General features: G+C 42.2%; 1 protein-coding gene across 1 annotated transcript in view; it reads right to left on the bottom strand.

Moving 5' to 3' along the window:
- Positions 1 to 24131, bottom strand: part of Srgap3 (SLIT-ROBO Rho GTPase activating protein 3) — a 182911-nt gene extending 158780 nt beyond the window's left edge. The window contains exon 1 of the mRNA XM_042679800.1: positions 23372 to 24131. Coding sequence (XP_042535734.1) covers positions 23372 to 23438 — 67 coding nt within the window. The 5' untranslated portion in view covers positions 23439 to 24131. The remainder of the gene's footprint in view (positions 1 to 23371) is intronic.
- Between the last annotated feature and the right edge of the window lie 1252 nt (positions 24132 to 25383).

Raw genomic sequence — 25383 nt, forward strand, 5'->3', positions numbered from 1 at the left:
AAGGACATGATCATTCAGAAGGTTTGTCAGTAGCCTGCAGTCTCCAAAATGGGTCTCCTTGTATGCTGGAAGATTTCTGAGAAAACCTTATGGTATAAGTGACCTTAGCCCTCCAGCCAAGATGGGTCATATCTACCCTAGAAATGAGATAGGAGGAAGCAGGGCACAGGTGGGTGCTTTTTAAATGTTGATAACTTCAAGTGTGGGAAAGAAGGGAAGGGAATGGGAGGGAAGGGGAGTAGAGGGGAAAGGATTGGGTAGGGAAAATGGAAGGAGAGAGAAGCAAGCACACAAACACACAGAAAAGAGATGAGGAAATAAAAACCATAGGAAGCAAGATACAACCTAAGCCAGAGAATACTTAGCAGAGAAAGCCAGTGCATTATCCACAGGCAGTGCCCTAAGCCCACAGCAGGTAGGAATTCTTTCCTACACATCTTGGATGCAGGCTCAGAATTCTTCTTAGCACAGTACTGACCACCACCTCCCATCCAGCACGTCAGACAGAAACCATCCCACCCCTGACTTCGGAGGACATGAAGTGTCAACAATGCAAACATCACCATGAGTCAGCTAGCTTTCCTATTCTGTGTTGCACCAGTGGACAGAGCCATCTTGCAGTTCTATTCAAGGAAGCTCCTCCTAGGAAACCTTTCCAACTATAGGACAGTGTGTTTCTGAGATGGCCAGTCCCTTGCTACTGGAAGTTCTGATCAGAAGCTAGATGGCTGTTCATAACCTCCCTAGGGAGGGCACCAGGACAGATACTATGAGACAAAGAAGGACTGGAGTGTCAGCTATAATTCAGACACGCAGATTGTGCGGCAGGCACAGGCACACAGATTATCATGGTGAACATTAGTGCCTCCATTTACAGAGGATGGGTATAGAATAACTTCACAGCTAGAAAGAAGAGGATCAAGAATTCCTATCCCATCTGCCAACTCCAAAGCCTGCACGTGTTCCACCTACCTCTAATTGAAGCTGCAGCCATTAGAGGTAACTTCTTCCAAAGCCAACTATCCACAGCAGCATTAATACTGCCTACGCTGCCCGCTCCTCCCTAAAGATGCTGCCCCGCTTGTTAGATAACAACCCACCAGCTGCTGCCCTAAAAGCGCTCAGAGGTAGGGCTCCCTTCCATCACTGCAGGACTGTGGGTGTCCTGTTTGACCACTGCATCCATAAACAAGAGCTCTCTCCACAAAGGGCACAGATGGTACCTTTGGGCTTAGTGTCTCTGTCCTAAAATCCCAAGCACTGTCCTTTTGGCTTGAGGCATTTAAGGTGTCTGTTCCAATGCAAGCATCACCAAATTAGGATGGCATCTCAAGCTATGCCATCACAGATCCTCCAGATGATTAGCTGATTGTGGGTGGCAAGGTTTTTAGCAAGGGAAAGAGGATGTCCCAAAGAAAGCACTGCAACTCCATTCTCCTTGCCAGTCCTGCTGCGGCACAACGGGCCCCCGCTGATACCTGGGGTTCCTGGCTTGATCCTTTGCTCCCACTCTCTCCGGTTCTATCTTGTACCACCCTATTGACAATGTAATCTAGTGTCCAAGTCTTGTCCCTGAATTCCCCTCAGCCAGGCCACACATCTAGCAGCATGAACTTCCTCTTGCAGCATGAAGATGGGGTCCTTTTCGCAGCATGCTCCAGTTCTGCCTTCCAGTCCTCTGGTTATAGTTAATAGACTGCTGTGGGTTGGGTCTCCAGCAAAATTGTCTACTTTCCTGCATGTGTTTTCCACACCTTCCTACAGTTAGCTTCCTGCTCTTGTCAAAGAACCTTCCACTTTAATGCCTCTACCAGATGCCATTCACTTGTATAACCAGTATCTTATCCATACTGATCTCCTTGGTCAAAACTCTGTTCCGAATTCAACCTCAAGGAAGATATATTTGCTGTATAAAGCCCTTTTTGTGTATCTGAAGAAAATAAACATGTTGAAAAGATGCCTGTATTCCTATGTTCACTACATACTAGTCACAGTAGTCAAGACAAGGAATCAACCTAAGGGTCCTTCAACAGATAAGGATATTTAAAAAAAAAATGTGGTACATGCATACCATAGAATACAATACTGCATTAAAAAATATTGAAATACTGTCACAGCAATGTAGAGGAACCTAGAGAATACTCAGTTAAATTTAATAAGCCAGGAACAGACATACAGATACCATGTAGATTCTTGCAGAAGTGGAGACTAGAAGAGTGGTTACTGGAAACTGGAAGTGGGAACTTGTAATAGGTACAAAGTTGCAGTTAGACAAAACAAGTTCCCATGTTCTTTTGCATAGTAGTACCACTAGAGTTAACAATTCTATTTATATATATATATGTATGTATATATATGTATATATATATATATGTGTGTATATGTATATATATATGTATATATATATGTATATATATATGTGTGTATGTATATATATATATATATATATATATAGAACAAATCTTGTTTGGGCGCCAGAGCCTCACACCCATAATCTAACTACTCAGAAGGCGAAAATCTGAGGATTGCAGTTCAAAGCAAGCATGGTAGAAAAAGTCCCTGTGAGACTCTTATCTCCAATTAACCACTCAAAAGAAAGAAAGAAAGAAGAAAGAAAGAGAGAGAGAGAAAGAAGAAAAAAATCTTGAACATTCTTATCACAAACAAATAGTAAATGCTTAAGGTGATAGGTATGCTAATTATCCCAATGTATTATTATACAATATATATGTTTTTAAACATCACATTGTACCCAGGAAATGTGTATAATTATTATGTTTCAACCATAAAATTAAACAAATAACCATTTTAAAAACCCTTCCTAATGATGTTAACCCATACATATCTCTCTGATCTTTTTGAGTTCAACATCTGCCCAACTTAGTCACTTACTTAAATCATTGTCTTCTTCACTATATCAAATATCTGACAGTACAATCACTGCTATGTGTTTATTTTTTCATTAGTTTATAAATATCAGATGATAAGAGGATTCTACTTAACTCTGCACCTTCTCAGTACCTAGCCAGGGCAGGCTGCCTGCAGATGCTTTACTTTGGGAACCCCCATCCCACTATCAGGAAAGGGTTCTGGCTGCCATAGATGTGCTGTTAATCTCAATTCAATGGCACAGCAACAGTTTAGAATGATCTAATTGAACCTCTCTGTGTCCTTTCCCCAGTAATGCTGGGGAAAGAAGAGAGAGAGAGACAGAGACAGACAGAGACAGAGACAGAGGGATATGGAGAGACAGAGAGAATAACCAAGAGGAAAGAGTCAAACATCTTGGAAGTCAATGTTTATCTCCAATTGAAACACAAACGTCAGATCTGTGGGTATCCATTTGTCCACCTGTCAGGTAGTCCAAGTATCAAAATTAGATTGATGAGAAAGAGAAATTATCCAATGTGCCAAGAGAAGACAAAGTCAGAGAAAATATGCTTATTGATATCTAGAACAAACTAGCACTTGCTAGTACCTCAATTCCTGGTGTCAGCTCATCCTGGGGCCAACTACATTTCTCCACCTGACTTTCACAGGACATCCTGAATCTTTATAATAAATTCCATTGTCATTACCATCAGCTGTTGCTTGTAATCCAAAACTCTGATCAAAGCAAAGGCACATATTAGGTGTTTAGTAAGTTCTTTAATATCTAATATATTCCTGATTTATCATCAAGATTTCAATACAGATAGCATGAGAAACTCTTCCATTTAGCTCCTTCCACTACATGCTTTTTTGTTTAGTTTACTTTGAATTTTTTATTGTTTGTTTTGTGAGTATGTGTGTCAGGCCTGGGCTTGAACTCAGGGCCTGGTACTGTCCTTTTTGCTCAAGGCTAGCACTCTATCACTTCAGTCACACCTCCACTTCTAGCCATTTGGGATTAACTGGAGATAAGAGTCTCAACAGACTCCTGCCGGGACTGGCTTTGAACTACCATCCTCAGATCTTGAGTAGTTAGTATTACAGGCATGAGGCACCAGTACCCAGAATCACTAGACATTCTGAAATAAAGATGTCTATCAGCTAGCCTACCTACTGACTCCATTCATCATTCAGAGGCCAATCTGTACTCTGACCCCCACTTGTACCACATTCCCAACACTACCACTATACACAGCAAGTTTGCCTATTTCTGGGTCTTTCATTCCAAAGGAGCACTGAAAAACAAATACAACTCATAGTCATGGGCCTGCTGACATATCTAAGACAACACTTAGCAGTCATGTCCCTGGGAAAGCATTCAACCTCTGCCACATGGCAACTGAACTGGGGGCATGGAGTGCAGTCCTTGTCCAGGACTCTGTCACTTAAAGCAGCTGTGTCTCAGAAATATACCATGGGAGGCTCTCTCCAGAACAAGAAGTGGACAAGTATAGCTTGTCATTCAAATCTAGTCCACACTTTTATTTAATTTGTTTTGGGTTTTTGTTTGTTTGATTTTATTTCTTTGTTTGTTTGGGAGAAAGTGCTATGGTTTCCACTCAGAACCTTGGACACTCCAGGGATCTATTACCACCAGGAAGTGACAACCAAGCTCCCAAAACTAATTTTTATAAATTAAGTTATATTAGAACACAGCCACATCTACTCAATCTCTGGGTCCATAGATATTAAACAGCAGGATGGAAATGGCAACAGACTATATGGCCACAAAGCGTAAAGTATTTACTATGTGGACCCTTACTGAAGTTTGTATGTCTAGAATGTTTCAAACACTTACTTCAATAGAAAGCACTTTTATCAGCAGACATCCTGACAGACTCATGATGCCATATCCAGAGGAGTTAAATGTGAAATCACCAGTACAGTTGTCTGTCCCAATGCAGGGTAAGAGAGTATTATGCAAACCACAAAGCACAGGGGAGCTTCCTTTCATCCCAGTTCCTTATCAGCTATTCCAAAGGCACTCTGTTCACCACCCACCACTATGGCTTCAAGGCATCAACTGTTTCCAAGATGCTAAATTCTATATACTCAGGAGATGAAGATCAGGGGATCATGGGTTCAAGGCTGGCTGGGCATAGAAATTCATAAGACTTCATCTCAACGAATGGCTGGGTACAGTTGTGTGTGTGTCTGTCACCTCAGTGATAAAGAGAAGAACAGATAAGAACATCAGAGTCCAGACTAGCCTGGGTATAAACAAGACTCTATCTCAAGAACAATGAAAACAACTGGGAGCCAGCAGCTCACAACTGTAATCCTAGCTTCTCCGGAGGCTGAAGTTCTAAGGATCATGGTTTGAAGATAGCCCAGGCAGCAAAGTTCATGAGACTCTTATCTCCAATTAACCACTAAAAGTCCAGAAGTGGAGCTGTGGTTCAAGTGATAGAGTTTTAGACTTGAGGGGGGAAAAAAAGCTAAGAGACAGTGCCTAGGCCCTGAATTCAAGCCCCAGTACTCATACACACGCACGCGCGCACACACACACACACACACACACACACAGAGAACACCTGCCTAGCAAGCATGAGGCCCTGATTTCAAACAAACAAACAAAGGAGACAAGACAAAACACATGGAACCAGAAGTCACCATGTAATAGCAACAAGTAGAGAGACCATGTAAGGCTACTGTAAATAACAGCCAGGGAAAGGCTCAAAGTCCCATTGAAGAAGAGTAGTCACATGAAACTCAACATAAGCCAATACAACCAGGCACGAATTAGCTGGGCCAGTGCTTCTAGAACCTCTAGTTTTTTGCAAAGGTGCTGGAAGTCCATATTTTATGTGAAATCTCATTTTTACATGTTGGCATCAAATTCACATTTTTAAAGAACACAGTACAGTCCAAACAAAACATATGAGGCCTGGATTTGGCCTGTACCATCAGTCTGCAAATTCTGCATAAAAGTCTGGCTTTAAAAAATTAATAGTAATGTACAAAACAGATTCCTCTCTGAGTAGGAGAATGGGGAAGCGAAAGGGTCTGAGGTAGGCTGGGGACCAAGATAGGATCACTGACATACCCAATTACTTAGTAAGAACTAAAAGTTGACATTCCCATTTTGCAAGAAAATGGATACATGAATCAGCCTCTTCAATCAGTCTCTTCCTCTATGAGAAAGCAAGACTTTTCCTTTAGCTACAGCAATAACCCTCCATATGACCTAGAACAAATGTCCCTCGAAACCTAGGCGACTCATCAAACCTAGAACATCTCCTACCTTAGTAAGATCAAGGCTACCTGGGGCTGCCTGACTGTCCTTCAGGATACTCATTATTAGAAAGGTCTTTCAAGCACTAGACTTCTATAAATGCAGCCTCAACTCTGATTTTGCTTGTTGGCAGTTGTGTCAAAGTGACTATGCCCAGAGTCATCATTAGTGAGAATTTTAAGTGTTTTTCAACACCCCTCCCTTCCCCCCTCCCACCCCCACCCACCCCCAGCCAGCAGGGTTTTCAGCATTAAGAGCAAGACTTCACATTAAATTTCATGCACCTCCATGTTGCAAGAGGTGGCCATCCATCCCTAGGTACAAATCCTTGGTAGTCTCAATGGCTTATTGACTGAGATAGACACTTACTCTCACTCAACAAGAGTAGCTGCTCTTACTGACATGAGCTACTGCACCTAGCCCTACATACAGAGAGAGAGAGAGAGAGAGAGAGAGAGTGTATGTGTGTGTGTGTGTGTGTGTGTCTTGAACTCTGGGCCTGGGCGCTGTCCCTGTCGCTCAAGGCGAGCGCTCTACCGCTTGAGCCACAGTGCTACTTCCAGTTTTCTAGTGGTTTATTGGAGATAAGAGTTTCCAAGAGTTTCCTGCCCGGGCTGGCTTTGAACTGTGATCCTCAGATCTCAGCCTCCAGAGTAGCTAGGATTACAGGCGTGAGCCACCAGCCGCTGGCTTCAAATCAATATTTTTATCTCATCCTCCTGAATAACTGAGATTAGAGGTGTGAGCCACCAAAACCTAGCTCACAAATGCATTTTCAACTTATGATTAATTTAAAATGAGGTTCCAAGTTTGCCCTCCTCCATTTCTTGCCACTCTCTGACTCAAAGAATGTGCTCACATCCTCATTCAAATATTCAACAAAAACATGGAACAGGACAGAACCAGGTAGGCCATAAGAGACTTTACCTAGGCTCATGGTAGTTCATGCAAGAATTGGCATTTGTTTACAAACAATAATGAAGCTATATAATGGTGCTATCAGGCTGCTCTGTGCTTACAAGCTGGTGAGGAAGAAGGAATGTGCAAGTTCCCTTGAACACACAGCCTGAATATCAGCACTGAGATTGGGCCCCCATTTACTAACTCCAGGTCTATCTCAGGGCTCGTCTTCCCTTGCCCATTTAGATGATAATGATCAGGGCCTTAGAGGTTCCAGAGCAACACCCACCCACCCCCTCTCCAGTTGAACCTCTTAGATAATCCTTTCAATTTTCTCAAGCAACTGGAATTTTTATCACTTCTAGGGGAAATGAGGACTTTGTGCTTACTGCCAAGGTCTGGGGTAGAGGCCAAAGAAGGCCTTTGTGTGAGAAGCCCAGAGAGGCTATTCCAGAACTCTGACCAACAAAAGTGGAACTGGTGATCCAGGGCTCTCCCATTTCTGTAAGGTATTTTTCTCCAGGAGTATCAGGATTTGCCTTTTCACAACCTTTTCATTCATCTCGTCCCCCGCTTGGAAACAGCTGTCACGCAGTTGACAGTAACGAAAAGGGAGAAAACTGGGCAGTTAAATTTTCTTTAATGAGGTTTTTTTTGTTTTGTTTTGTTTTTTTGTTGGTTTGGGGGCTTGAACTCTAGGCCCTGGGCGCTGTCTCTCAGTTCTTCAGCTCAAGTCTAGCCTCTAGCTCTTGAGCCACAGCACCACTTCTGATTTTCTGGTGGTTTACTGGAGATAAGAGTCTCAAGGCCTTTCCTGCCCATGCTGACTTTGAACCATGATCCTCAGATCTCCTGAGTAGTTAGGATTACAGGTGCCTGGCTTTAATGAGATTCTTTATTTTCTTCTAATAGTTTCATTTCTATGGTAGATTTAGGTCAGGTGTGTGTGTGTGTGTGTGTGTGTGTGTGTGTGTGTGTGTGTGTGTGTGTGTGTGTGTGTGTGTGTGTGTGTGTGTGTGTGTGTGTGTGTGTGTGTGTGTGTGTGTGTGTGTGTGTGTTAATTCCCTTAAATAGAAGTGAAAGGTATTAGGTCAGGTGTGTGTGTGTGTGTGTGTGTGTGTGTGTGTGTGTGTGTGTGTGTGTGTGTGTTAATTCCCTTAAATAGAAGTGAAAGGTAATGTTTTCTAGAAGACTATCTTAACTATCAAGCTAATTTTCTGTGTGTATTTTTCTGTCCTTGATAGCTATTCCAGAACAAGCTTTGAATGCCTCCTGTGTAGCAGTCACTAAGCACAAGAATTTAGGAATTAGTAAAACAAGGCCTCTGCACTCAATGAGCTCACAGGGAGACAGACGCATAAACAAGCCCACTAAGAGCAACATGTCCAGAGCAGGAGCCAGACAAAAAATAGAAATAATGAGCCTTTCTACAGCATTGTGAAGCTTGCTTACATACCACCTCAGGTGATTCAGTTAGCAGTCGAGGACATGAAGACGGAGAATGGAGACACGACTTTTTCAAAAGAAGGACAAATCAGTTTTAGTGGTCTGAATCTCACACTCAGTCACCACACTATGAGGCTTCATGATTTAAATCTTTTAAACTGAAATGGTGAGCTTGACTCTTCCACTCATATATCTATTAGAATTTTTAACAGTATAGAAAAACATCGTCCTTGCCACATGAGGGAATGATGCAGGAAAGTATTACAATTCACTCCAGCAGTCATTCTTACAATAAAGAATGAATGCCACAATAAGTTAAGCATGACTTAAATAACTCTTGATGGTGTCCCTTTCTTTCCCTTTACAGTGCAAGCTTGTCGCAAAAATCCTGTCAATAAATCCCCTGCTTTGAACTGAGGATAGAGCTCAGTGTTACAGCTCATGCTTAGAATTTATGAGGTTCTTAGATTTTATCCCCAGTATAAAGTAATTCATCAATTCCTTACTTATTGTCATATTTGAGGAATTTTTTTTCCTGTTTTTTGTGCCAGTCCTGGGGCTTAAATTCAGGGCCTGGGGGCTGTCCTTGAGCTGTTTTGCTCAAGGATAGTGTTCTACCACTTGAGCCACAGTTCCACTTCGGAATTTTTGGTGATTAACTGGAGATAAAAATCTCAACCAGGCCAGTTTTTCAGCTGAGATCCTCAGATCTTAGCCTTCTAAGTAGCTAGGATGATAGGCGTGAGCCACTGGCTCCAGGTGAAATTTTCAATTTAAAAATTATACACAATTTTCATAGACTTCAATTTTGATTCACTTTTTTCAGACATCAATTAAAATTGGAAACTATAAAGCTTAAAGCATCATCTTTCCACTGCTATCTGTCACTAATATCTTATCCTCCCCTCCCTAGTTCCTATGTCTAGTCACCAGAGTAAATATCATTACCAATTATTTAGAAACATGGGACTTTTTTACACCCACCCAAATATATATAGAGACAGTCTTTAATTTACAAAATAGTTAATAGTGATACGCGCGCACACACACATTTAAAGAGTTCTTCCCCCTCACATTAATAAATGCTCTTCTATTTTCAATATCTATACATACATATGCATATATATGTATAGATATAGATATAGATAGATATATCTATGCAGGACTGAGAGTATAGTAGAGGATTGCCTAACATATGCAAGACCCTGAGTTCCATCCCAAACACCAAAACCCCAAAAGACACAGTCAGGTTGAAGAGTTTACTACAGTTGAGGGCCAATAATATATGAAACACAAGACATTTAAAAAACTCACATCTCCATGATCCACCATCAGAAACTCTGATCTGAAGTTCTGGAATACGATCCCATAACCTCAACTTCTTACAAATTCCTCCCAGGTGATTCTGATGCAGGTGGTCTAGGAACTATTCTAAGACAGGCAAAGCAAGCATCATGCCTGTCTACCACATACTAAAACTTTTGCCAGCAACCTATGCTGTCACCTCCATTCCTACTATTGCCTTTCAGTACTGTGCCACCTTACTTTCCTTTCCAAAGGATGCACTTACAAATGGCTTCACCTGTAAGTTCACATTCATTGTCCAAAATGCTGAAGGCTGGTGCCTCAATTGCTGGTTTTCCTAACATCTTTGCTGTTTAATAAATGCCACTGTGTGCCAAGTACTGGGCTGGAAATTCTGATATATCAGAATTTCATTAACTTACATATACACTCACTGTGAGGTGTCATTATCCCACTTTTCCAAATGAGGAAAACAGTGCTCAGAAAATCTAAATGACTTACCAACCAAGGTCATTCAGCTTATTGGCAGTGAACAATGATTCAAAGCCTGGTCAGTGAGATTCTATCCAGAGCATGGCCTCTGAATCATTGTTGACTCCTCCCACATTCATTTCCTTGGCTCATCTATTGCTGAGCTTAATTCTATCCATCCAAGGTGGTTTTTGATCCTTTTTGGTTGATCTGTGGCTTTAATTTCACCTTAAAAGCACTTATCCTGTGATTGTATTTACATCTCTTTTCTGGGACAGTTTTAATCTTTTCTGGCCGGAGTTGTGATACCCTCTTAGAAACACTTGGATTCTTGACCCTTTAAATATTTTGATGACTTCTGACTCTCTTTTAAATGGAAAGATGGTACTGTGTGGATCCTAAAGAGCACTGGAAGCAATGGTGGAGAGATAAGCTTAGCTAAAATGATTCAGCTTTACAGATCAATATCAGAAAATCACCCAGAGCATTTTCAACCATTTAGATGCATTTACTATAGGTTCTCCCCTGTATTCCACACCACCCCTTATATAAGAGTCAACACTTCAGTAATTACAGATTACAAGGTGTCCTCCCCACAGAATTTTAAACCTAAGAGGGCAGGAAATGCAGCAGGAACTCAATAAATCTTACTAAACTAAATCTGAATGAAGTGGGCCTCCACATTCTCAGCATTTCTTTCATACTATCCCCAGTAGCAGCAGCATGACTGTTTCTGGCAGAGAGCAGTCACTCTCTACCATTTCTGCGCAAAGTTTTGATGGTACTATTATGCCATTCATGAGATACAACACAGGGATGGTCAGAATGAAGCCTGAACTAGTAGGACCAAGTTAGGACAAAGTTCCACATTAGCTGAGAGGTGAAGGACATATAAATTCAAAAGACTCAACAAAACAACAGCTCAGGAATCAAGATCACACAGTGGCATATATTAAACAATAAAGATGTTAGCAAAACCAGCAATTAAGTCACCAACATTCACTATTAATTATGAGTATGTGAGGCTAGGGAGTAACTATTGGTTGTCTCATTTCCCCAGGGTGATACATCTTTGGGGAATCCAAAATATCCTGTCTGGAGCATCCAGTGATAAAAAATAAAGATATTGTATTGGCCAACTCTACTCAAACGTATCCTACTGAGACAACAGAGAATATCCATGTTATCCAGCCAGTTGGCATTCTTTGATACAAATTAAGTCATAGAAATAACACACACTCTTTCTCATCTCTGAAGATGGTGAAGGTACTATATCGTTACTCTCTCCCTTTCTATTTCCCTCTCCCCTGTTCCACATCCATTTATCCATCCATCCATTTTAAGGCATTATAAGTTATAGAAGACGTCCCTAGGGAGCTATTTTATCTGCTGAACCCCAATTCTGAATGAGAACTTTACCCTTTTCTACAAGAATCTAGGTCTTCCTGTTTGAAAAATGGTTGAAAAACTTACCAATGTGAACAGTAAGCTATATTAAGCCTTTTCTTTTTTTTTTTTTTTGCTTATGTGGTGCTGAGGAATCGAACCCAGGGCCTCAGGCATGCAAGGCAAGCGCTCTACCACTGAGCTACCTTCCCAGCCCTTTTTTTTTTTTTTAACCAGTCCCGGGGCTTGAACTCAGGACTTGGGCCCTGTCCCTGAGCTTTTTTTGCTCAAGGCTAGGGCTCTACCACTTGAGCCTCAGAGCCACTTCCAGCCTTTTCTGTTTATGTGGTACTGAGGAATCAAACCCAGGGCTTCATGAATGCCAGGCAACTACTCTATCACTAAGCTACATTCCCAGCCCTGAACAATAATCGTTGAAAATACCTTCACCAGTGATCAGAAGCAAGAAGACAGCAGGTTACCACCATTGAGAGCAGACAAACAATCCGACATCCAAAAGTATCAAGGAAAGAAAACGATAAAGGCAATTGCCTACTCAGAATGAATTCTTTACCTTGGATAAAATTCCCCTTTTAAAATTTCCTGCCAAAGGAATTACCGCCTGGGGACTGAGAGGGAAGTGAGACTGCAGGGGCTGAGAAGAGGGGAGGTCTAAGCCGAGAGTGACGGGACGGGTGTGGGAGTGGGGAAGTTCTTCATGAGTGAGCTCAGTTTTATTCTTTAAAAAAAGTGTATAACAAGGCTGCAAAGAAGTGGCCAACACAAGCCATCACCGCAACAGAACATTTCCCAACAATCTAGTGCCCTAAAGGACACAACCCAAACGCACATGGGAGATGACACTTAGAAAAATGTGGTTCAGGGGCTGGGAAGGTGGCTCAGTGGTAGAGCGCTTGCCTTGCATGCATGAGGCCCTGGATTCAATTCCTCAGCACCACATAAGCAAAAAAAGTGGCACTGTGGCTCAAGTGGTAGAGCGCTAGCTGAGGGACAGCGCCCAGGCCCAGAGTTCAGGCCCCACAACCGGACCCAAAAAAGAAAAATGTGGTTCAGGTTAAGCCCATTTTAAGTCCATTTAAGCATATATGCTTATCAGGAATCATAGCAACTTTACTTTCATAACTTTGCACAAAAGATCAATAATCTAATTTTTGTCACACATAGATGAAAAACAGATTTGAAAATACGTATGTAAAGTTTGGAAGAAAATACAAATGGATGCTTATATAGTCATTAACTCGGGTAGTAAATTCCATATTCTTTCCCTCCCTCTTTATATGATTTTTTATAATGGGCATGTATTATATCCATAATCATAAAAGAAAGCCTAGAGTGATGGCAAATGCCTGTAATCCCAGCACTCAGGAGGTTGAAATAAAAAGATCATGAGTTTCAGGCTAGCCTGGGCTACACAGTACCATGGTGATTCTATAAAACTCTCATATTTGTTTAGTCACATTTCTAGCAGCACCATGCACAATAGCTAAAACACAGAAACATCCCCAGCATAAACAATGTCTATACCACAAAATAGTAAGTAATCAGACTTTAAAAAGAAGTAAATTTCTGACACCATCAAAGACTTCGTGATTCCTTTTACATGGGTACTTAAAAGCAGTGAAAAGTATGCAGCTGGGAAGTAGAATGGGGATCACCTGGAGCTAGGAAGATAAAGAAAATGTGAAGTGATTCAACAGGTAGAGAGTTTGGGTTTTACAAGATGAAAAGACCAATTCATTCCACTGAGTAGCTCAGCATAGATATGATTGTTCCTTCTCTTGATTCTTCATCTTCCTGAGTTATCTCTCAGTCAAGAAAAGCCTGGATCTGCTTCAGGATGCAACCAAATAATATGTATGAGTTCTTGTGTATGGATTCTTGCCCATTTCAAGGATATCTACACTGATTCTTTAAATAAAAACTGTGACCACTTATTATATACCAACAAGTATTCTAGGTGTAAAAAAATGTAAGAGATAAGCCAAATTCTTGTTTTTGTTTGTTTTTGACAAGGTCTTACTATGGTATCCAAGACTGGCCTGTAACTCTCAATCCTCTAGTCTCAGCCTTCTGAGTGATAAATTTCAGGTATGCCTAACCACACCAGCCTTTCTCTTTCAGAGAAAAATATAAACACAGAAGGAAAAATATTATATTGTCATAAATATTCTGCAGAGAATTCAAGTCAGCTGCTCTAATAAAGAACTACTGCCTGACTACTTGGGTAGCTGAGGTGGCATTCAACCTGAAGGTCAAATATCAAAAAGGAGTCAGCCAAGTGACAATCCAGGAGAAAAAATTGCTTCCGAAAAAGGGAAAGCTAGCTCAGGGGGCTGAGCTCTGAGGATCGCAGTTCAAAGCCAGTCCAGGCAGGAAAGTGTGTAAGACTTTTTATCTCCAATTAACCACCAGAAATAGCCAAAGTGGTATTGTGGCTCAAGTGGTAGAGTCCTAGCCTTGAGCAAAAGGGACAGTGCCTAAACCCAGAGTTCAAGCCCCAGGACCAGCGAAAGAGAAAGAGGGGGAAAGGGAAGGGAAAGAGAAAGCCAAGTGCCAAGGGTCAAGGTGAAGGCAAGCTTGGAGAAATTATGGAGGCAGAGATGTGTACAAGTGATGACAGAAGACAGTGGATGGGAACGGGGAGAGATAAGCAGACCATAGCTTTGTAAATCCAGTGTAGAGTTTGGATTCTCTTCTCATACCATAAGATGTCACAAAAGAGTTTTAAATAGCAGGATGGCATGATCACATTGAAATCATAGGAATTGTTATTGGCTTCTGTGAGAAGAACAGACCAGAATATAAAAGAATCAGGAAGACCAGTTACAAGTATAACTCTCAGTCAGGGGCAATAAGGGAACCTTTGGCAACAAATGCAGAAAATTTGGGCCCTCCCAACTGGAAGCTCAATTAGTAGGTGCTACACTACACAGCTAAGCTCCTACAAGAAAGAATTCCAACCCACAATATCCAAGACTCTGTGTTTCTTCCTGAGAAACACAGAGTTTGTTATTTGTTCTGATCCCAGCAAGGACACATAGTGGTCATGTCAGCATGGTAAAGATGGAGAAGAAACAAGATCCACCGCATACTGAAGTGATGAAGGTGTTCTTACATATTTTCTTCTATTCCATGGACACTTTTGAGCCCAGGACAGCATTCTGTGCTCACTGCCTTGGGGATAATATAGAGAAAGAGCTAACACTTGATTTAGGGCTTTCAAAAACCTTGTCCTTAGGGAAAAAAAATAAAGACTGTGGGTTATGGACAACAGCTTTAAAAGTCTGGTGACAAGCAGGGACCAGTGACTCATGTGTATAATCCTAACTACTAAGGATACTAAGATATGAGGACAGCCCAGGCAGGAAAGCCTATGAGACTCTTATCTCCAATTAACCACCAAAAAGCTGGAAATGGAACTGTGGCTCAAGTGGTAGAATGCTAGCAAAAAAATTAAGGTACAGCACCCAGGCCCTGAGTTCAAGCCCCAGGACCAGCACAAAAAAATAAAAAATAAAAATAAATGAAAAGGGTCTAGTGATAAAAGCCAGGACAGCACCTTATTTCCCTAAGTCCTACACATGTCTATGCACATGAACACATACAAATATAAAGATGTCCTGTGCCAAAGGGGAAAATCAGTAAAGAGCCGATAAGGAAAAAAAAAAAAAACTTACACCCTGCCCCAACCCATCCCCATAAGCCAAGGGAGGAAAGATGAGGGACCATCAAGAAGATTCCAGAATCAAAGAGCATCTGGGGAAGGTGCAAAAAAAAAAAACAAGAACACAGCAGAGAGAGGAGGTGAGGGGAGAAAAACTCCATCCCCTCCTCCTTTCTCTAGTAGCTACGAAGTAAAGGAATCTGTTTTAGGAATCAGACTAATCTTACCTCCTCTTGACTTCTCTTACCCTTATCTTGCTAGGCACCACAGCCTCCTCTTCCCTCTAAAGGTACTTACCACCCACCAGAGCAGTACAGTCCAATAATGTCTGTTAATCACCCATGGATGGCAGGCACCAGGCCACAGCATGATAAGCCAAGCTAACAAAGATCATGGAGACCTAGTCTACTGGTAAACTAAAAGCCAGAGCTCCTCTCTGAGCATCAGTTTCAGAAACAGATGGGGAAAATGGACAACAAGACATCTAAAATTTCTGGCATTATATTTCCAGGTTGGTGGAGGGGTGAGCCAGCAGGTAAGAGATCTAGCAGGCCCCTACAGAAGCTTGTGGGGATGTTTCCAAGGACCACCTTTCCCAAACCAACCACCTGGGGGAACATGAAGAGATCTGATGGGACATGGGTAGCATGAAGCAGGGACTAGGAGAAGACAAAGTAGAGGGGAGTAGAAGTGTTGGTAAGGGCGACCTGTCAAAAATCAAAATCTTTTCCAGACCAGTCCCAGGTTATAATGCCATGTGGCTTTGGCATGCTTCTTGAATCTCCCATCAGCAGAAGTTGGGAAGACTCTGGTTTAAACCTGGCTCTAGATCTGTTTGCTGTGCAATCCAATGTAATTTGTTTTATTTTTCTGAGCATTAGCCTTTTATCTACACAATCAGAATAATAAAGACTCACAAAGTTAGATCACAAAATGAGATATTCGATATACGACTGAGACACAGAAGCTAAAGAAAAATGAATTACCTCCCATTGCTAAATAAAGCTATCTAGCCTGAAGCATGTCTTGTAATAGTCATTGGATGAATGAATAAGAGAGATTTCTGGAAAGAAAAGATCAACCTTAATATACAAATGCCTGGTAAGAACTCAAGAAGCAACAAATACAGACCCTTAGATACACAGATTTCCACAGACTGGGAGGGAATGGAGTAAAGTGCTCACCAGACCACACCCCACTGGGACATGACTGACACTACTCATCGAAGACTGGTGGCTTCAACACATTAGGCTTTACCACCTCAACCCTATAAAAACAAACATGGGTAACAAAGACAAACAAGGAAACTCAACAAGCCATAGAGAGTATTTCTTTGCCCAGTAAAGCTACTCCTTTCAATCGAACAGGAAGTATGGATGTTATTACAGACTGAATAGTTGTAACCTCAAGATGCATATGTGGAAGCCTTCAACCCCTAATGTGATGGGATTTAGAGGTGAATAGATTTAGGAAGAGCCAGGCGTTTCAGGATGGGATCGGTACCCTGATAAGAGGGAAAGAGAGACATATCTCTCTAGGAGCAAACCCAGAGAGCTCCCAGCAGAAAGGCAGCTATCTCCAAGCCTGGAACTGGGCCTTTACTAGGAACAAAATTTGCTGGCACCTTGATGGTGAAGTTCTTAATCTCTAGAATTAGAAGAAGTAAATACAAGCCACACAGACTGTGGTATTTTATAATAGTAGCCAACTAAGACAAAAGTTACAGAAAATAATTTAGAGGTTGGAGGCATGGCTCAGTTAGTAGAACACAAACCAATGAGCAAAAGTGTCAGGTACCTTGGGCTGGGAAGGTGGCTCAGTGGTAGAGCGCTTGCCTTGCATGCCTGAGGCCCTGGGTTCGATTCCTCAGCACCACATAAGCAAAAAGAAAAAAGCTGGAAGTGGCGCTCAAGTGGTAGAGCGCTAGCCCTGAGCTGAACAGCTGAGGTCCAGAGTTCAGGCCCCACAACCAGACCCCCCCCAAAAAAAAGTGTCAGGTACCATGTTTGAGTCCCTATCTTGGCCCAAAAACAGAAAGAAAAAAAAAAGAAGAGGAAAATAATAGCTACAAAATATAAGATTAGCCTTTTTTTCTTTCTTTGTGTTTTCTTTTTTCCTTTTTTTTTTCTTTTTGGATAGTCCTGGGGCTTGTACTCAGGGCCTAGACACTGTCTCTAAGCTTCTTTTGCTCAAGGCTAGCACTCTACCACTTGAGCCACAGCAGCCTTTTCTGTGTACGTGGTACTGAGGAATTGAACCCAGGGCTTCAAGCATATGAGACAAGCATTCTACCACTCAGCCATATTCCCAGCCCTAGCATTTCTTAGTAACTTGAGGCTTCTCTCTCAACCAAACACAAGAGTTCCCATATGTAACTCTGTCTTCCAGGGTTCATGTCCAAAGGCCTTCACATCAAGCTGTAGTGAGGGATAATAAGATGCAGGAGGATGGATCTGTCCTGCCTAGCAGAATCAGAAAGGCATCACAGAGGATGGATCATCCAAGAAAGCACTGAAGGATGATCAGGAATTGGGCAGGGAGGGGCTAGAGGCACAAATAGGGAAAGATGTAGGCATGGGAAAGGGAATAGAGCATTCAGAGAAAAGAGTCAGGTCTGGTCTAGATACAAGACCACAGGCCTAGAAGCAAAAACAATACAAGGTGGAATACTAAAGTTGCCTGAAACTCCACCACCAAACTCTTTGTAGAGTCCAACTTAAAGGCCAGAAGTTGAGAATTAATGCCCCAACAAACTGAATCAGTCCCATCCCATGTCTAAGCAGCATGGTATTTGTAGAAGTTTGGGCCAGCATTTAAAAAAATCAGGAGACTTACACCAGATGACAGTGGCTTACTATAATCCTAGCTCCTCAGGAGGCTGAGATCTGAGGATCATGGTTTGAGCACAGCTTGGGCAGGGATGTCATAAGATTCTTATAGCTAACTAACCAATAGAAAGTTGGAAGTAGTGGTGTGGCTTAAGTGGTACAGCACCAGCCTTGACACCAATCCCTAAATTATTTAACACATATATATGTGTTGTGTTTATGTATACATGAATGTGTATGTATACACACATGTGTATGTATATATATATATACTTCTATTATATATTGTGTGCATGTACATGTGTGTGTTTGCATCAGAAAACTTAAAATTTTAAATTCCCTTAACACAATGAAACAACTGACCATTCTAGGCTCATATTCCTGCCTCACAAAGATAAGTCGGAACAGAGTGGAGGCTTCCCCTCCTGATAAATTACTCAGCTGACCACAGTCTCTGTCACTCCCACTATTCCTCACTCTGGCCTGTTTTCCGGCTTTAATCCTGCTGAAATCCAGGGCCATTCCTAAGAAGGTTCTTCCGTTCCTGTGTGTATGCACAATTAAAGACGAAGCTCAAGTTGGGCATGGTAGTACTTGCCTGTAATCCCAGCCCTTAGGAGATGGAGACCAAAAAGATCTTAAGTTTGAGGCCTGCCTGGACTACATAGTTATTTCCAAGCCAGCCTGAGCTAGATAGCCAGACCCTGTCTTAAAAAAGGAAAGAAAAAAAAAGCCAAAAACCAGAACAGGAAAGAACAAAATAGACTAAACTCATTTTGGTGCTCAGAATGAATTTTCTATGTTTTCGCCTTTTTTATTTTCTTCTCATATTTTATTACAATATTCCAAAGACATTCTCAGAAGGATATGTCATATACTTTGTGTCTCCCACAACACTCAGTACAAAACAAAGTACAAAGTAGATAACCAATGATTGCTAAAAGAATGCATAAACAAAGAATGCATACATATAACTCTGTAATACTTTAATACCTGCTCTTCTTACCCCCAAATCTAGACTTCTGCTATTAAAAAGATGGCCTTAAATGAATATGAACATAAAATAAATAATAAGGCCCTCCAGTCCACCATCACTGCACTTCTATTGCAATTTTCTGTGAGGTTGAAATGGAAGTAGTAACTCTGAATAAATGCAAAGCAGACCACTGTGTCTGGCAACAAGATCAATTAGAGCCCAGGAAACTGCAAATGCCTGAAAATAAGAGCACCAAACACTATCAGTGATCTTTGAGGGAATTGTGGGGAGTGGAACAGATGCCAAAAATTTCAAGATATGCAAATATTGTTCTGATTTTTCCAAAGAGAAAAAAGTTATAGCCTGCCAGCTCCAGACTAGAGAATGTGATGTCACTCTCAGGCAAGGCTCCTGAACAGATTTGGATAGGAACAGTACAAGCACCTAGGAGAGGAAGCAATGTTCATTTGGAGCCAGGACAGTGTCACCAAGAGCAAGTCAGAGTAAATCCATTTCACTTCCTTCTTTCTGATGAGACTCAGACTCGCAAATTAGAGGAAATATAGCAGACAGAATATACATAGTACATGCAATGAGAAGCAAAAGGGCTAATTCAACCCGAGGACTATATTAACAGAAGTATTACAGACAGTATAAAGATGGCGATAGTTGTTTTCTTTCTTTGAGTGCATCTAGAAAATCACATTTAGAACTTAGTGCCTAACTTGTAGACAGGTATTGATACTGATATTGATTTACTAGGTATTGATTTACTGGATATTGATAGGAAAATGTCCTTTTGGCAAACTCTTTAAAAAAAAAACCCATAAAGCTTTCACCCAGACAACTAGTATCTTTTATTGTTGTTGTTTTTTTAAATTGAATGATGTAGTTGAACCTATATTCCAGTGGATAATGACTGGCCCACTATCATCATCACCACCCTTTCTTCTATGGCTCTCAGAAAATAGCCAACTGTCAACATGGTCAACTTCATTCATTCATTCTTTCTTCCAGGCACCCAAGACGTAGAGCTCTGTAACCCAATACATAGAAGATCCAAAGAAGAAATGAAGGTGGTGAGTGGCAGTGAGCCATCTTATGTAAATGACATTAATGGCAGTAGCTGTACTCAAGAGGCTCCAAAAAGTCAATGAGTAGTCACAGGGAAAAGGCACCTGTCTTGTTCTAAGTCCCAAGGGGAAGGAACTATATAACCAATAGGCAGAGATCTATGCGACCTGTGAGCTAGAGCTGTCCAAAGATAGTACACATAAGCATGGGACATACTAAGTTCTCTATCACTGGAAATATATAAGTGTATGGTTTACTATGACATTTCAAGTATATAATCAAAGTGATCCAAGTTTCTCATGAGTCAAGAGAAGTCTAAATATATAAACAAAATATACTGTTTAAAAACATTCTCCTTTGTTAATCACTAATGCTTCAGAAAGAAGAGGGAATAAGTCAGCACCATTTCTGAAAATCACACATTCCCTTTGCAAAATTCACAGAGTGTAAAATCTGCCTAATACAGTAGGTTCTTATGCACCAAGCCAGTCAAATGCTACCATGGAGAAAGGTAACTACATCCAGCATTCCTTTTGGTCACTGGTCAAACATTCCTCAGAGGCAAGCGACAAAGGCAATGGAATGAAAGTGAGAGGGGAACAATGGAGCCTGGAGGAGAACTGGCCAGTCTCCCCCACAAGACTGCCATCTGCTCCTGACATCAATCCATCAAGGGGCAGCTTCTGGCAAACAATGCAGCAGGGAGCACCAGGCCTGGGAGAAGCCCGGCCTTGTGACCTTGGGCAAGTCACTGAACAGTGCTGAACCTCTATTTCCCATCTCTGACACTGAGCTTGTACCAACTCTCCTGGTCCCTGTTTGGGAATAAGCTGTAGAAACAGATTAGCCTAGACACATTAATGATGGTAGTGATTAACAAATATATAGAGAGATATATAATATATATTTTAAATATATATGTATTTATTTATATTGGTGAGGCTAGGGCTGGAACCCAGGGCCTTGCACACCAGGAAAGTGTTCTATTGATGAGTTACACCCCAGGGCAACAAATAGAATTATGAAGGGAAAGATTTCAATGGGCTTCAGCTAATGCAGCAGTATTATTCAGTGTCAATTCTAAAGGAATATAATTACACTCCTTCAACCAGAGTGCAGAGGAATTCAAAGTGTAGCAGATAAGATCATTTGGACAACTTTACAGATAAAATTCATTACCTAGTACTTGGTGATTAGTTGGTAAAATAAAGGTGAAAGGTAAAAAAGAATCAGCCAAACAAATCAATGCCTAACTGGTCCTCATTGACCGGCCTAGTAGTAGCCATTTTTTAAAAATGAGATAAGCACATTTGCTACAAGACAATGTGCTTATACCCAAACTATCCAAAATTCAACATCACCTTCTCTATCATATAATTTTTCACATGGACCTTGATCTTCAGAAAAAAAAAAAGGAACAGCTAAGTTAGTCTTACAAAACATGAACTCCCTAAAAAGTATGTACTACTTTTGGGTTAAATGTCTGTATATTCAAAGATGGAAATGGGCTTTTGTACCAAGCAGACAGGTAAATTCGAATCTCTGACCACTTGTTCTAAATTGTCATCAAGGCTCAAACTTCCTAAATCACAGTTTTTGACATTGAACTGAAAATTAAGGAGGCCGTGACCTAGGAAGAGGAGACTCTACTTCTTTTACCCTGGACTCTGCTCAGAGGTGATTAGCATGCTAGGTTTGACCAAGAGTAAAAGAAAAAGGACTTGGAAGACAGTGGTAAATACAAAGCCCTCCCCTGGTGACTGTCCCCTCCCCTCCAAAGCTGCTGCAGCATCTGAGGCTAGGACAGCAGTTGAGGTTGTAGCCTCCAGAATCTACACTCCCAAGGCGCCCTGACTTCCCAGAATATGGAATCTTCAGCCACAGCAGCTCTAGAAGTAGGTGTGGCAACCACAGGTCTCACGAGACCCCCAAATCAACTTGTTTGACAGACCCTATGAAAGCTCCAAGACAGGCCTCCACATCCATGGAAGCTGTGTTTTGTCTTTGCTCTGTCTGTAAGAGACCGCAACACTGCTGTCCTGTGTCGCAGCACAGAGAACCATGACCAGAAAGAACACAGATGCCAAGCACCACGTGCCCAGCTTCTCTTAGGGTGCAGCCTCCGGGAAGAAGGAACACGGTGCACAAAGATTGGAGATTTTTTTTCTTGTCAAAACTGAGCTTAAAACTCCTGAGAATGGAAGAAGCCCAGATCTGACCTGGGCTTAGCTATGTAGTGTGTCCCTTTCCCCATTACTTCCAGCTAGCGTGGATTTAGGGAGCGGCTTCTGAAAGAAGTGTGCATTTGATGGCACCAAAGCTGGAAGCAGCAGCCCGAGGTCATCTCACTCTCCTGGCCAGCTTTCCCTGGAAGCCACGAAAGCCAAGCAGTGCCCAACAGCCTAAATGCATGCAAAGGTGTTGGCTTTGAACCAACACTAATGACCCTAAACACTAGTGCACAGAAGGATTGGGCTGCAAATGCACGATAATACATTTTCTGCACTGAGCTCTCTCTTTATGCCTAAATGCCTGCATTAGTCTGGATCAATATGCTTCATAACAGTTAATCCATGGCAACCCAGGCCAGGCGAGAGACACCAACAAAGAAGGGCTGCCCAGGGATGCTGCCTCCCTGAACACATGCATGTGAATTCCTGCCCAGAGAAAGGGAGAGAGGCAAAACCATCACAACAACAAAGCCAAAAGGAGGACAGGAGGAGTAGATCATAGTGGGGGGGGGGGGGGGGGGGGAGAAAGGCATCAATATTCAGGGCCTTTTACCATGCTAGGGAAGAGGAGAGGCTGTGACTGTCAAAATGGCCTAGAGTGACATATCACTGCCAAGATGATGGAGTACCGGCGACACTCCTAAAGTCAGGCGTAGGATCCTCCTCGCACACCTGCAATGCAGAGATTGCTGCCCTCTCCAGAATCCACACTTCCAGCCCCGGCGCTATCTGCAGTGGAAACCAGCCTGGACTTGTGTGGCAGCCACTGTTCCTCCTCACAATAAGATTATTGATGCATAGCAACATCTTGTGATGGCAGGGAGGAAAAGGGAGAAAAGCCAGAGCAAGGGAAAACAGAAAGGAAAGGAAAGGAAAGGCAAAGTCCCTCAGCGGGTATCTCACCTTTTATTTGGGCTTCATATTCAGCAATGATCTCTTTGTCTTTCTTGAACTTAGTTTGAGATGACATCTTCTGGTGTGGCCAAAGGAACTGACAGTTTGCTTGGTTTCTTTTCTTTTCCTTTTGAGTCCCTTCTGGAGCCCTGGTAATCACACGGTGCTGGTCAATTTCACAGGCTTAGGGACTAATCTCTCTTACTTGACTGCAGAGCAGGAGTAAAAAATCCTTCTTCAGGGAGGAAAATGCTTTTTACTTCCAAGAAAATGGCTCTAAATGGCTTGCACTGGTCAGCTCTTGAAAAAGACAATCGCCTCAGGAGCACAGTAAACTGCCCCAGATTTCCAAGATTTTTCTCCCAAAAAGAATAATAATTGCCAGGATCACACACACACCCACACACCACCCACACTCACACACACACACTCACCCGTGCACATGCACACTCATCTAGACACACACAGTCGTGATGTGTATGAGAGTCACACACACACATGCACACATACCCTCACTCACCCACATCCACACCCGGCTCTTTCACTCACACACACACATCCAGGAGAGGCGAGAGGCGCGGCGCCTCCTGGGTTGTGCAGCCAGCCCCCAGCTTGCTTTGGAAGGCTCTGCTAAGGAGATGGTCAGGTTGCCAGAGGGCCAGTCATCTCGCATCCTCCCTCTCTTCCGTGCCTCTGGTCTGCTGTCCACTGAGGATCAAAGCCAGGAGATCGAGATCAAGTTTTCCTGGGGCAGTGCTTGAGCTCGCGTGAGCCCGGTGCTGCTCTCACCCTGCAGGGCTGGCGGATCTCTCCCCCACCGAGCTCGTCACTAGACTCCGCCTCCCGGATTTTATAACAACTGACACATTGTAGCCTACAGGAGAGCAGAATTCACTGCAAGCAAAAAGGGGAAGAAAAGCTCACAAAAGGGAAGGCTGCAGGGGGAAAAAATCAGGTTGAGAAAGCCTGGGAGGCTCCCACACACCCCAGCTATTGGCAGTTGAGCTAGGGATTTTTTTTTTTCTAACAAAAATTACACATTCTCCTTTTGTGCAATTTAATTCAGTCTTTCAAGTCAACAGCTACATGACAGTTTATCACTCCACCTAAGAATCTAACAGAGGGCCTGAGCCATGTAGGGAAGGGCATTAATATTTTTTAAACAAGTATTGGATAGGGAACAAAGCCAGGAGTTTGCAACACTTAGCTTTGCAAAAGCCATTGAGAGCAGGGGTGCAGTCACAAACAGCTGTGTCAGTGTCTCATGAAGCTTTGTGCAAATGTCTAACTCACTCAGCCTAGTTTCTTCACCAGTAAAATGGGATCTCTTTTGGTAGCTCTTTCATTCATTCTTTCAACAAATATTTGCTTAAAGCTTAGGATAAGTCCAGTATTGTTCTAGTCACAGAGACACAGCAATCCTCAAAATCAACCAAAAACAACAACAACCACAACCACCAAAACCCTGTCCTTCTGTAGTTCCTGCCTTGCATTCCCCAATCACACAATTCTGGAGAAGTAACCACCATTAAGACTAACATTCTTGGTGAAAGTATGCCCTGAGCAGAATGCATCCTCAGTGGGATCTACTGGAGTTGAATGGGGCCTCCTGCTGGAGGCCCTGTGGGAGAAGACAAGACAGAAACTAAACGATAAATTATATAATATGGTAGAAAATGGAAATACTGTGGAGAGAAAAAAAGATTAGAGAATAGGAGACATCAAGAATGAGAGGAGGTAAAAGGCGAACGATTTTTGCGATCTGAAGAGAAACATAAAACCTCAAGTCCTGTCCCAGTTCTTAGCACAGTCTCTAAGCCCACGGGAAAGCTGTGCCCCTTGCTGATCAATCTCAATAAACAGTTTATGTCTGTGGAGGGGCGGGGGAGAATGAAGGGAGGAAGCCAGATGCTGGTGGCTCACACCTGTAATCATAGCTACTCAGGAGACTGAGATCCAAGGATCGAGGATTGCAAGCTGGGGCAAGACTCATCTCCAGCTAACCACCAGAAAACTGGAAG

The sequence above is a fragment of the Dipodomys spectabilis genome, unplaced genomic scaffold, assembly GCF_019054845.1.
Source record: "Dipodomys spectabilis isolate Male_0828 unplaced genomic scaffold, ASM1905484v1 ptg000054l, whole genome shotgun sequence".
Classification (NCBI taxonomy): domain Eukaryota; kingdom Metazoa; phylum Chordata; class Mammalia; order Rodentia; family Heteromyidae; genus Dipodomys; species Dipodomys spectabilis.